Source organism: Pelobates fuscus, chromosome 5 (genome assembly GCF_036172605.1).
Source record: "Pelobates fuscus isolate aPelFus1 chromosome 5, aPelFus1.pri, whole genome shotgun sequence".
Lineage (NCBI taxonomy): Eukaryota > Metazoa > Chordata > Amphibia > Anura > Pelobatidae > Pelobates > Pelobates fuscus.
In genome coordinates this window covers 281,920,811-281,934,170 of record NC_086321.1, presented here as the reverse complement: position 1 = coordinate 281,934,170, position 13,360 = coordinate 281,920,811, and the positions used below count along the sequence as shown (strand labels likewise).

Genomic DNA, 13,360 nt, shown 5'->3' with positions numbered 1-13,360 from the left:
GTTGGAATTTTGATCAAACTCTATCACAACCAAAATATATCATAAGACAAAATGAAAAAAATGAAAAAAATAAATAATGATCTTGCACAGCATCAGCCATGACTACAAAGCTGCTGGGAATAGACGTATAGAATATATATAATCTACAGATGATCTTGCAGTATCACTGGATTTTCCACAGACCTTTTTTGGGGGTACAGAAGCTTACCTAGTGCCACCGTAAACGGCCACTATACTCACCACAGCAATTTTAGCTCACTGAAGCAGTTTTGTTGTATAGATCATGCTCCTGCAGTCTCACTGCTCAATTCTAATCTATTTAAGAGTTAAATCAATTTGTTTATGCAGACCCAGTCACACCTCCCTGCATGTGACTTACACAGACTTCCTAAACACTTCCTGTAAAGAGTCATCTAATATTTACACTTCTTTTATTGCAAATTCTGTTTAATTTAGAATTTATTATCTCCTGCTCTGTTAATACCTTGCTAGACCCTGCAGGAGCCTCCTGTATGCATGGCTCGAGTCCTGCAGGAACGCGTGGGAACGGCGTTCCTGCACTTTTTTTAGAGCAGGAACGCCATTCCCGTTTGTGGTCCTGCAGGCACTCAGGGGGGGCCACCTGAAGGATCCCCCACGGCCGGCTCTTGTCTCGCTGTCAGACGCGGCGAAGGAGCTGTGTTCTCTCTGCTCCCTCTTGCCGCGCCGTTTGCTGATGCTGGGAGCCGGAATATGACGTCATTTCCGGCTCCCGGCATCAGCAGACAGCCCGCGCGGTGAGAGGGAGCAGAGAGAACACAGATCCTTCGCCGCGTCTGACAGCGAGACAAGAGCCAGCCGCACTGAAGCCCCACTGGACCCCAGGGACAGGTCCACACCAGCTCTCCAGGTAGGGAGGCTGGGTGGACATTTTTAAATTTAAAAAAAATATACAAACCATTTTTGTGTATGTGTGTGTATGTGTCTGAGTGTGTCTGGGAGTGTATGTGTCTGGGATTGTGTGTGTGCCTGGGATTGTGTGTGTCTGGGAGTGTGTGTGTCTGTGAATGTATGTGTGAGTGAATGTATGTGTGAGTGTGTGTGTGTCTGTGTGTGTCTGTGAGCAGGGCCGGACTGGGAAAAAAATTCGGCCCGGGCATTTTTTTACCACAGCGGCCCACTAAGAAGGGGGCGGGGCAGAGAGGGTGTGTTTTGTCATCACTAATGACAAACACGCCCCCTCTCAAAGTGAGCATGTTGGTTCAATGCTCTTCCAGGGCAGACCATGCACAGAGCTCTGCTGAAGAGCTCTAGCATGAGAAAAAAGCCCTGTATCTGTTCTGCACAGCGCAAGCAGATTTAATAACATGCTTGCACTGTGTTTCCTTGCAACTTGTCTCTGGTGTCTCTATAAATGGATACCAAGGGACAAAATTGCCAGGAAAGAGTATTGTGCATGTGTTTGGAGCCTGCTTGTGGTATTGTGTGTGTGCAGAGTGAGCTGATTGTGGTGTGGTATTGTGTTATAAGGTCGGTTTTAGGCGTGTTGTGTTTGTGGTGTAATGTAATGCATATGTGGCTAGGGTCTGTTGAGAATGTGTGTATAGGGGATGTAGCAAGTGTGTGCATACAGGATATAGTGTGTGTGTGTGTGTGTGTATAAGTGATGTAGTGTTTGTAGAGAGTGTGTGTTTAGGATTGTAGTATGTGTTTGCTTACAAGGAATCTATATATATATATATATATATATAAATATGTTTGGAAGTATTGTGTATGTGTGTGGTGCAGTGTGTCAGGGGGTTCTGTGTGGATGTGAGGGGTGCAGTATGTGTGTGTGAGGTGTGATGGTGCTGTGTGTTTGGGTGCTGTGTGTGATTGATTTGTGTTAGGGTGCTGTGTGATGTGTGTGAGGGTGCTGTGGGTGATTTGTGTGTGGGTGCTGTGGATGATGTGTGTGTGAGAGTGATGTGTGTGATGTGTGTATGAGAGAGTGCTGTGAGTGCTGTGAGTGCTGAGTGTGATGTGTGTGAGGGTGCTGAGTGTGAGAGTGCTGTGGATGATGTGTGTGAGAGTGCTGATTGTGAGTGTGATGTGTGTGAGTGTGATAGCGTGATGTGTGTGAGAGTGCTGAGTGTGAGAGTGCTGTGGATAATGTGTGTGAGAGCTGAGTGTGATGTGTGTGAGAGTGCTGAGTGTGAGAGTGCTGTGGATGATGTGTGTGAGAGTGCTGAGTGTGAGTGTGTGATGTGTGTGAGTGTGCTGGGAATGATGGGTGTGAGAGTGCTGAGTGTGAGTGCTGTGGGTGATGTGTGTGAGAGTGCTGAGTGTGATGAGTGTGAGTGTGTGATGTGTGTGAGTGTGCTGGGAATGATGGGTGTGAGTGCTGAGTGTGAGAGTACTGTGGGTGATGTGTGTGAGAGTGCTGTGGGTGATGTGTGTGAGAGTTCTGTGGGTGATGTGTGTGAGAGTGCTGAGTGTGATGTGTGTGAGAGTGCGGAGTGTGATGTGTGTGAGAGTGCGGAGTGTGAGAGTGCTGTGGATGATGTGTGTGAGAGTGCTGAGTGTGAGTGTGTGATGTGTGTGAGTGTTATGTGTGTGAGTGTGCTGGGAATTATGGGTGTGAGAGTGCTGAGTGTGAGAGTGCTGTGGGTGATGTGTGTGAGAGTGCTGTGGATGATGTGTGTGAGAGTGCTGAGTGTGATGTGTGTGAGAGTGCTGTGGATGATGTGTGTGAGAGTGCTGAGTGTGAGTGTGTGATGTGTGTGAGTGTGATGTGTGTGAGTGTGCTGGGAATGATGGGTGTGAGAGTGCTGAGTGTGAGAGTGCTGTGGGTGATGTGTGTGAGTGCGCTCTGTATACATGTTAGAAGGGATTGTGTGTGTTTGGGGGGTAAATAAATAAAAAAAAATAAAGTGTGTGGCTGACCCGGGTGGTGAGGCTCTTGTGTGGTTTAGATCGGTAGGTGGCTTGCTGTACTGAGATGGGATGGGAGATGGGATGGCAAGGAGAATATTTATTTCTGGCTGTAAAGGGAGGTTTGCCCCTGTGATGGAGTGTATGAATCCAGATATCCAGAGTGCTGTGGATGATGTGTGTGAGAGTGCTGAGTGTGAGTGTGTGATGTGTGTGAGTGTGCTGGGAATGATGGGTGTGAGAGTGCTGAGTGTGGGTGATGTGTGTGAGAGTGCTGAGTGTGATGAGTGTGAGTGTGTGATGTGTGTGAGTGTGCTGGGAATAATGGGTGTGAGAGTGCTGAGTGTGAGAGTGCTGTGGGTGATGTGTGTGAGAGTGATGTGGGTGATGTGTGTGAGAGTGCTGAGTGTGATGTGTGTGAGAGTGCGGAGTGTGATGTGTGTGAGAGTGCTGAGTGTGAGAGTGCTGTGGATGATGTGTGTGAGAGTGCTGAGTGTGAGTGTGTGATGTGTGAGTGTGTGATGTGTGTGAGTGTGATGTGTGTGAGTGTGCTGGGAATGATGGGTGTGAGAGTGCTGAGTGTGATGTGTGTGAGAGTGCTGTGGATGATGTGTGTGAGAGTGCTGAGTGTGATGTGTGTGAGAGTGCTGAGTGTGATGTGTGTGAGAGTGCTGAGTGTGAGTGTGTGATGTGTGTGAGTGTGATGTGTGTGAGTGTGCTGGGAATGATGGGTGTGAGAGTGCTGAGTGTGAGAGTGCTGTGGGTGATGTGTGTGAGTGCGCTCTGTATACATGTTAGAAGGGATTGTGTGTGTTTGGGGGGTAAATAAATAAAAAGAAATAAAGTGTGTGGCTGACCCGGGTGGTGAGGCTCTTGTGTGGTTTAGATCGGTAGGTGGCTTGCTGTACTGAGATGGGATGGGAGATGGGATGGCAAGGAGAATATTTATTTCTGGCTGTAAAGGGAGGTTTTCCCCTGTGATGGAGTGTATGAATCCAGATATCCATGTTCAGTATGTTTTTATTATCGGGCATTGACCAGATGTGAAGCCACTGTTTATTGGCACTGCCAGCAGGTGTTTGAGTAAGCATTATGTCCCCCCCTCCCTTCTTACCTTTTAGCCTGGGAGGGGGGGACCGGCACGCTGGTGAGTGGGAGGGGGGGACCGGTGCACCTTCCCTGGTGGTCCAGTGGTAAGTGAACTCTAGCCTGCGGGCTAGAGTTCACTCTCGCGAGATCCGGTCGTTGCCATGGCAACGCTCCGGATCTCGCGAGAGGAACCCGGCGGATCTGCAAGATAGAGCTCCGCCGGGTTCCTCTGCTGGCAGGCTGGCTCCCTCCCTCTCTCTCTCTCCCCGCCGGCGGCCGCCTTTGACAGCATGTGGGCCGGTGAGGGAGATCTTTGATCTCCCCACCGGCCCTCCATGGAATACAGCGGGGCCGGCTCTAGGATAGTGCCGGCCCTGCAAAGACCGGCAGGGGAGATCCTGGGACCTTCCCCTGCCGGCCTCGGCCCACGGCCTCCGCGGCCCAGCGGGCATTTGCCCGGTGTGCCCGATGGCCAGTCCGGGCCTGTCTGTGAGTGTATGTGTATGTGTCTGGGAGTGTGTGTGTATGTGTGTGTGTGTGTCTGTGAGTGTATGTGTCTGTGAGAGTATGTGTGTCTATCTGTGAATTTGTGTGTGTGTGAGTGTCTGTGTGTGTGTCTGGGAGTGTATGTGTGCACCTGAGTGTGTGTGTATGCGTTTATATATGCATACAAGTTTTTTTTTTTTTCTGGTGGTGGGGTGAGGGTGGAACTCGAGTGAGTTCCCACACTTTATTCCCCAGGACTTGACCCCTGCCTGTATGTAATTAAAGTTACATCTAGAGAGCAGGAGATACAAACTTTTAAAGTAGGTACCTGATTGAAATTGAAACCATTCTTTCCATCCTCTCTCTTTTCTCCTCTTTCTTCTTTTCCTTGTACATACAGCGGACCAAACATACTAAACTTGCCTAATAGTGTTTATCCGCCTTTCCTGTCCCTTAAGCCATAGCTGACACTCCTATATTAACAGATAAATGGAACTAGCACAATATTTTGCTCTTCCTTTGTGCGCCTAGATTACAGGAAGCGTTGGCGATGTACGCCTCGGACTCATGCTAGGGGCTATTCTTTAGGGTACACAGATTGGAGGTATCCACACCACACCCATGCTGGATGGATATAATCCCATGCCACCTTTTAAGGGTATAATCCATGCGAAAGACAGCACGGGGAGACAACAGGAGAGACTTGGCTGAGAGGCACCGACTGCTCCCATGACCCACACAGTACCGGAACTCCTGGCAAATGAAACAAACATATATGGCAATATGGCATGGGGAACCCTAAGATGAAGGGACCAAGCACCTTAGCTAGACTATGGGATTATAATACCTCTATACTTCCACTACCTTGCAAAGGCAGCACAGTGGGCCTCACAGAACATAATTTGTGGTTATGCGTAGGAGCTCCTTTCACTGACGTACAAATATAAACTGTGACCCATAAACCATTATGTACATTTTGCAAGGTGGAAGCTGCTTGAGGGATGTACTTACTCGAATTTATGTACCATACCATTATAATTCAAATGCTTACCTATTTCTTATTTCTGTATCTCTAATTACTCTTGGAAAAGAACAAACCAATAAACAAAGACTGACAAAAAAAAGAAATTGAAACCATTTTGTTTTCATGCAGGCTGTGTCAGTCACAGCCAGGGGAGGTGTGGCTAGGGCTGCATAAACAGAAACAATCGTGATTTAACTCCTAAATGGCAGAGAATTGAGCAGTGAAATTTCAGGTGCATGATCTATACACTAAAACTGCCAACATTTCAATCTGAAGAGATTTTGTACCATGTGAAGTTGTTTCCCCGTGCCCTATAAAAAATAAAACCAGTTCTTACAATATTCCATATTTGTTAAATAAATGTTGTTTTTTTTTAAATAAATGAAAGCACATAAAATTGAGTTGCTTTTTTTTTTTATTATTTATTTTTATGTGAGAAACTTACTATAATAAGCATAGAAGGAGTTCCAAAGTGGCATAATATGGCTTTATATGGTTGTTAATGTTGATGAGGAATCTAGTATTATGGCTGAACTGATGATTCACGGTCACATTGAGCACATTGGTTAAGACAGTCTGACAGCACGATTTAGCTTCATAGGTAAAACGGTACCAAATAAAGCATTGATTTTAAATTTTGGGGTAAGCTTTTTAAAATAATTTTATATTTTTTGGATACATTTTTAAAATGATTTATCAAAATAATAAAATATTAAATAAAGCATACATAAAAAACATCAATATATTAAAATATTTTTCATAATATTGAATAATTTGAAAATGCTTGCCCACAAAATATTAAATTGAAGCCTAAATTGGACCAGCTGTAAATTATATTTATATTAGATGGGAAAGTAAAAACTTTTCTGGTTTTTTTCTGAGTTTGTACACTGCTGACGATGACACTTTTTTAATGACCACATAGAAGGAAAATGGTCATCTTGGGGATCCTGGACCCCCTGCACTAAGACCTGTGGTGGAGGTATAAGAACCAGACATCGGACATGTACCAACATGAACACACCCTGCGTTGGCCGGCCATTCCAAGTTTGGAAGTGTCAAAAGAACCCATGCAAAGGTAAGGATCATCTGATCTGACCCAAATACTTTGTTCTGAAGGAGATGAGAAACACATGTATAAGGCCTAATAAATTAAACATCACAGGCTGCCTACATGTATGCTGTACAATCACATCTATATAGTATTTACACTTCACCTTTAAATTACAATATTTTCAACGTATTTTTAATTTATCAACCAGTGTATGTGTTTAAACCCTCCATAAAGCTACTGCTATCCACTCAAAACTCCCTTACACTCCAACGATTATGATCAAGGTTTTTTCTCTTGTTGCTGTTTCGCATACCATGTTCTTTATTTGCAATCCCTTTGTTTACTGTGTTCCACTGATTAACCTTGTGTAACTTATATTAAATGCCCTCTCGGGAAATGTGGCCACAGCAAAGCTGTCAAATCATGGGTTGGCAAAACATTACAGGAATTACTGCAAGTTATGGTCAAGGTTTGATACACCTTAGTTAGAGTTTGAAGGCAGTTATCAGTCATTTGGATGCTCAATGTTGCATTCTACTTGTTCCATCTCTTTAAAGTGGTTGACTATTAAAAAATCATGCTGTTATATCCTTGAACATCATTTTGTTGATTAGAAATTTAACTTATACACAGTACGTTTCTTTCTTGCTTTATAACAGTCTGCGGCCACACTATGGTGGGAAAAGTACTGAATACCCAAGGGTCCGTCCTACACAAAGCCAAGGTAGCCCTGAAAGACAAACTTCTCGGGTTTACAGATCTACATGGCAACTTCAAAATGCCTAACCTGTGCCTAGAAGGTGCTGTAAATGTCACCGTAGCTTTGAATGGCTTCTCTTCTGAGACCTTGCAGACCGTGAAGAATGACTCAAACATCTCCTATTTTGAAGCTATTTTAAAGAGAAAAGGTAAGAAAAGTAATTCTGTAAACTGTAATGAATTGTTAACCAAATTGCAGAATTTAGGCTAAAATAGTAAAGTGACTATGGCAGAACTGGAGAAATCTCAGTTCGTAACACATCAGACTTTTAGTGAATAAACTTGCTTGTTTCTGTTCGCATTGTTTGTAATTTGTGGGGTTTTTTGTGTTGTTGTGTTTTTAATATAACCCTATTGCAGTGAGCTACAGATATGTTGCAAAACTAAGTACAATGTATTAGATTGAATACGTATGATACCGCATTCAAAAACTGATATAAAGTAAATATATATTTATTACTCTGCCTATTAATATGTCAGATATATCACAATCTTTGTGAAAATATACAAATAAGTAGATTATCACACAAAACTATATCCAATATGGACACAACAATGCAATACCATGAGTAATATACAAAACAGAATGGAATAAAATATCCCTAATTGATATGCTGCATTTGTTATATATTGACTCAGTTAACTATGCATGGAAGAGAACCCCAAAAGGAAGGATTTCCCAAGTAAGTGGGTAAATCTCATAGAAGCAGGCAATATGTTGCTAGGATAGGACCTGCCAAAAATAGGGTGCATTGGGGTTGTGGCAGGCTTATGCAATGGATGATCATATATTGTAACAGAACCCCCACCATCAGGAGTTAAAAAAAAAATCTCCTTTGAAGTTGCTGTTTTAGTGAATGAGTGAGTGCACTGGACCTTGTACATTATATATATATATCTCTATATATATATATATCTATATATATATATATATATATATAAAAATAGAAATACTTGGCACTCACCCTTACAATATATAGGTACTGCTTGCCTTGGTGCAATACCACGTTAATATGTAGATTTGTCAAAGAAGGGTGCACTCACAGATCTCTTCTGTGTATAAACAAAATAATGTGATTCATTCCAAAGTTTTTACATTGCAAAAAACTGCTTGATTGATGTTTTGTAGGGTCACGTGACATGGATAACGTGGAATGACGTGATAACTTGGTTGCCAAGCAACCCGTGTATACAGTGGATTGTGCATCCAAACTCACTGAAATCAGAGTTAATACTATTCATGGAGCACATAGCCCTATAGTATTGTCAAGATATAAAGATATAAAGAGATCTGCTGGAAAGCTGACCAGGAGAGAGCACATAAGGGAAAAACAGGGGTGATAAAATATGAGTGAATTAACTATGTGCATATAAATTTGGAAGTGCAAATGTGTAAAAAAAACACAGTGAAAAAGAAAAAGAAAGCAATGTTTTCAGAATCACTGGTCTAGCAGACAAGAATAATCATAATAAAGTAATACAATCATATAGCTGTTATTGTGAAAAATAGTTTGTTGGTTCTAATCATAATGGTTTTCATATCTAGAAATATATTAATAGCACGAAAGCAAAATCATCATGAATCATAAAAAATATCTGATACATGGTTTATAGGGTCAAAAACATATCATGAGTCATAAGCAACTAATTTATCCATAAGTGTCAGGATCCTATCCTGACAAACAAACATTTATTTTCTGCTGTTTTATTTACTCCAATACCTGTTTTCCACCGCTAGTGGCCTCCCTAACCACTAGTCTAAGCTCAGTCTCTCACACCTGCCTAAGATAATCATATGAATTGTGCTACAAGAGGCCAAACCCTACTAACCGAAGGCCATTACATTGATAGTTGTTTATGGTCTAATACAGACAAGACATCTGTTCCTGGCTCATTCTGATACCAGAGAACCTGCTTAAATCTGATTACCTTTGATCTATCTTGATTTATCCAAACAACCTGCTTTTTTTCAGACTGGACTTTGTTTCCTAATTTTTCCCTATTGCTTTGGACTTAACCTGCCTGGACTCTACAAACTTTCCTATTAATTGCAACTCTCCTGGATAACCCTGTTCCGCCTATCTGGTAACTTCTGTACAACCTCCAAACAAAAGAGACTAATCATCTAAACTTAGAACTAGGGAATTGTCTGATTTCCCACTTATAGTGCTACATAAAAATCAAACAAAATCATTAGGATTTTTACAAAAATATAGAGTATACGATATTCTCATTCAGACCCTTAGGGGCCACTGTATCCAGTTAAATAGTCCAATATATAAAACAAATAATCTGTGCAAAATAGTCGCTTTAGAGTAAAATTAGAACAAGTGCTCCAAAAAGTGGGACCTCTCCAATCCCTCCAAATTTAGAGAATACAAAGTACACTATTTCCACAACCCGTGTGTAATAGTGAAGGTGTGTAGCGCTATAAAATGTTTACTTACTCCCCAAATTGCTTTAGGGGTATGGATAGTCTCCTGGTAGCTAGAATAAATTTAAAAGTACATAGTGTATTCCAAATTTTTCAAATAATTATACACCTTGTGATTAAGAAGCACTCACATGGTTTAGAGCCTATTCGGATTGGCTCCAATCACTTTCACTTTGTGTTATTCAGGTGACACACACCTCAGCATCCAGATAGAGTATACTCCTCAGAAACAGAAACCAAAACAGGGGGGGAGAACAGGAAGAAATCGCCCTGGTGTTGAAATCCTTATGTACACAGTATAAAAATAGTAAATAAGTAAGGGTTGCTGCTCACCTGGTTAAGAGCCTGTAACCTGGCTCCCAGTGTAATGGTGTATGAGCTAGTTCAGGGACAGCTCTCTCCCTTCTTTCAGCAGGATTGATGAAACTTCAAATGTATATACTTCAATTGAGAAAGCCGAACGGAATCGGCGAAACGCGTTTTGGACTATTTGAATGTATGTATCAATTTGATTTTATATGTTTATGCAATAAATGCTCTTAATAGCTGAAGTATATACATTTGACGTTTCATCAATCCTGCTGAAAGAAGGGAGAGAGCTGTCCCTGAACTAGCTCATACACCATTACACTGGGAGCCAGGTTACAGGCTCTTAACCAGGTGAGGAGCAACCCTTACTTATATACTATTATTATACTGTGTACATAAGGATTTCAACACCAGGGCGAGTTCTTCCTGTTCTCCCCCCCGTTTGTGTTTCCCTTTCTGAGGAGTATACTCCATCTGGATGCTGAGGTGTGTGTCACCTGAATGACACAAAGTGAAAGTGATTGGAGCCAATCCGAATAGGCTCTAAACCATGTGAGTGCTTCTTAATCACAAGGTGTATAATTATTTGAAAAATTTGGAATACACTATGTACTTTTACATTTATTCTAGCTACCAGGAGACTATCCATACCCCTAAAGCAATTTGGGGAGTAAGTAAACATTTTATAGCGCTACACACCTTCACTACTACACACGGGTTGTGGAAATAGTGTACTTTGTATTCTCTAAATAGTCCAATATGCTTCTCATTGTAACAAAGCCTTCGATCTATCATCTCCCCAGGGAAATGGGGGAATGTGGTCTACGGCCATAAATTTGAGCGTTACAATGAGAAGCATATTGGACTATTCAACTGGATACAGTGGCCCCTAAGGGACTGAACGAGAATATCGTATACTCTATATTTTTGTAAATATCCTAATGATTTTGTCTGATTTTTTTTTTGTAGCAATATACCGGTAAGTGGGAAATAAGACAATTCACACCTGTATGGGATCCAAAATATGTTTTTCTATAGATTAAGCCTTATGGATTAATTAGTTGCTTACAAATCATGATGTGTTTTTGACCCTATAAACTAAGTCTCATGTATCAGATATTTATGAATAATGACGATTCTGCTTTCGTGCTATTAATATATTTCTAGATATGAACACCATTATGATTAGAACCAACAGAATATTTTTCGCAATAACAGCTATATGATTGTATTACTTTATTATGATTATTCTTGTCTGCTGGACCAGGGATTCTGACCACATTGCTTTCTTTTTCTTTTTCACTATTTTTTTTTACAGATTTGCACTTTCACAGTTATATGCACATAGTTAGTTCACTCATATCTTATCACCCCTATTTTTCACTTATGTGCTCTCTCCTGGACAGCTTACCAGCAGATATATCTTTATTTCTTGACAATACTATATGTCTATGTCCTCCATTAATAGTATTAACTATTTTTGCAATGTAAAAACTTTGGAATAAATCTCAAAAAATGTTTTTACACGGAAGAGACCTGTGAGTGCACCCTTCTTTGATATCAAATAAATATATACTGACAAGCACCGGGCTATATTTATATTTTTACTGGAGTGCAAGCATTGGACAATGTTGTGTGTGTGTGTGTGTGTATATATATATATATATATATATAATATAATCACATATTTAACAACATTTCACCCTCCTCCACAAACACTACAGCCCACAATCCCATTATACACTTCCAGCACACACACACACACCGCATTCCCAGCACAGGCATACACACACATGCTCAACCCAGCGCATGCGCACACACACACACACACACACTACTCTCTATACTCAGTGCATTCCCTACACATACTACATCCCTTATCCCATACTACATCTGCTACACACATACTGCTTCACCAGCAAACACAAACTGCATCACTTACACACATACTACATGTCCTACACAGACACTACATACCTGCAAAAAACACACTACATATACACGCAGACACTGCATCCATACACACACACTTTCTCTATAGGCACTAGATGCATCTACTACACTGACAGATTGATGTACACATGACTATGGAGTTATGTGATACACTACTATGCATATTACTGTAAATATTTGTCTGTGTCTGCGTGCTTGTGCCTGTGTGTGCTTTTGTCCAACATCTGCCTGTGCCTACCTATCTATGCCTGTTTATGCCTGTCCATGAATGTGTGTGTTTGTGCATGTCTGTGACTGCCTGTGTGTGTGTGTGTGTGTGTGTGTGTGTGTGTGTGTGTGTAAATAACTGTGAGTGTGCCTTGGACATGTGGAGGGATAGGGTAGCAGTTTGTGGAAAGGCCAGGGGTAGAGCTATAGGAAGGGATCAGCAAATTATTTTCGGACTTAACCCCCAGGTGTTTTTTGATCCTTGCAATGCCCCTGGGGTAATATTTTTCCTTTTGCTATCTTGTATTATGAAATATGGGGAGAAGGAGTAAACAATTTGAAAAAGGATATTTATCCAACAATGAAAGGAAAGAGTAAGTGGGCAACTGGTCACTAACTTACCCATTCTACCCTGACAAGAACAAAGCTTTCCCACACATCCAGGCTGATGAAGATGCAGGTGGATTTGCATTTATGGCTGTGGAAGCTGTTACAGTAGCCTGTACACTTGGTGCATTAAAGGACCACTATGGGCACCTAGACCACTTCAGCTTAATGGAGTGGTCTTTGTGCCAGGTCCAGCTAGGTTTAACCCTGTTTTGCTGTAAACATAGCAGTTTCAGAGAAACTGCTATGTTTACAATAGGGTTAATCCAGCCTCTAGTGGCTGTCTCATTCACAGCCGCTAGAGGCGCTTCCGCGCTTCTCACTGTGATTTTCACAGTGAGAAGACGCCAGTGTCCATAGGAAAGCATTGAGAATGCTCTCCTATGGACTGGCTGAATGCGCGCGCAACTCTTGCCGCGCATGCGCATTCAGCCAGGGACGTCAGAAGAGGGAGGAGAGTCCCAGCGCCGAGGGACCCCGGCGCTGGAAAAAAGGTAAGGGATTAACTCCTTCCTTCCCCTTCAGCGCCACGGGAGTGGGACCCTGAGAGTGGGGGCACCCTCAGGGCACTATAGTGCCAGGAAAAAGAGTGTTTTCCTGGCACTATAGTGGTCCTTTAATGCTGATAGAAATGTTGTTGGTGCCAACACAGTTGATATTGATGGTTGTGGTAGTGGTGCAGCCGGTGATGGTAACATTTACAGTGTTAGCACGTGCAGCTAATGCCACAACTGTAAATCAGATTGAGATGGACTTGAAGATGGTG

General features: G+C 42.1%; 2 protein-coding genes across 2 annotated transcripts in view; one reads left to right on the top strand and one right to left on the bottom strand.

Annotated features, from left to right (window-relative positions):
- Nucleotides 1-13,360, bottom strand: part of GTPBP3 (GTP binding protein 3, mitochondrial) — a 318,683-nt gene that overhangs the window by 62,943 nt on the left and 242,380 nt on the right. The gene's annotated exons all lie outside the window — the stretch shown is intronic.
- Nucleotides 1-13,360, top strand: part of CILP2 (cartilage intermediate layer protein 2) — a 48,410-nt gene that overhangs the window by 14,443 nt on the left and 20,607 nt on the right. Inside the window, exons 3-4 of the mRNA XM_063455360.1 lie at nt 6,417-6,569; nt 7,205-7,453. Coding sequence (XP_063311430.1) covers nt 6,417-6,569; nt 7,205-7,453 — 402 coding nt within the window. The remainder of the gene's footprint in view (nt 1-6,416; nt 6,570-7,204; nt 7,454-13,360) is intronic.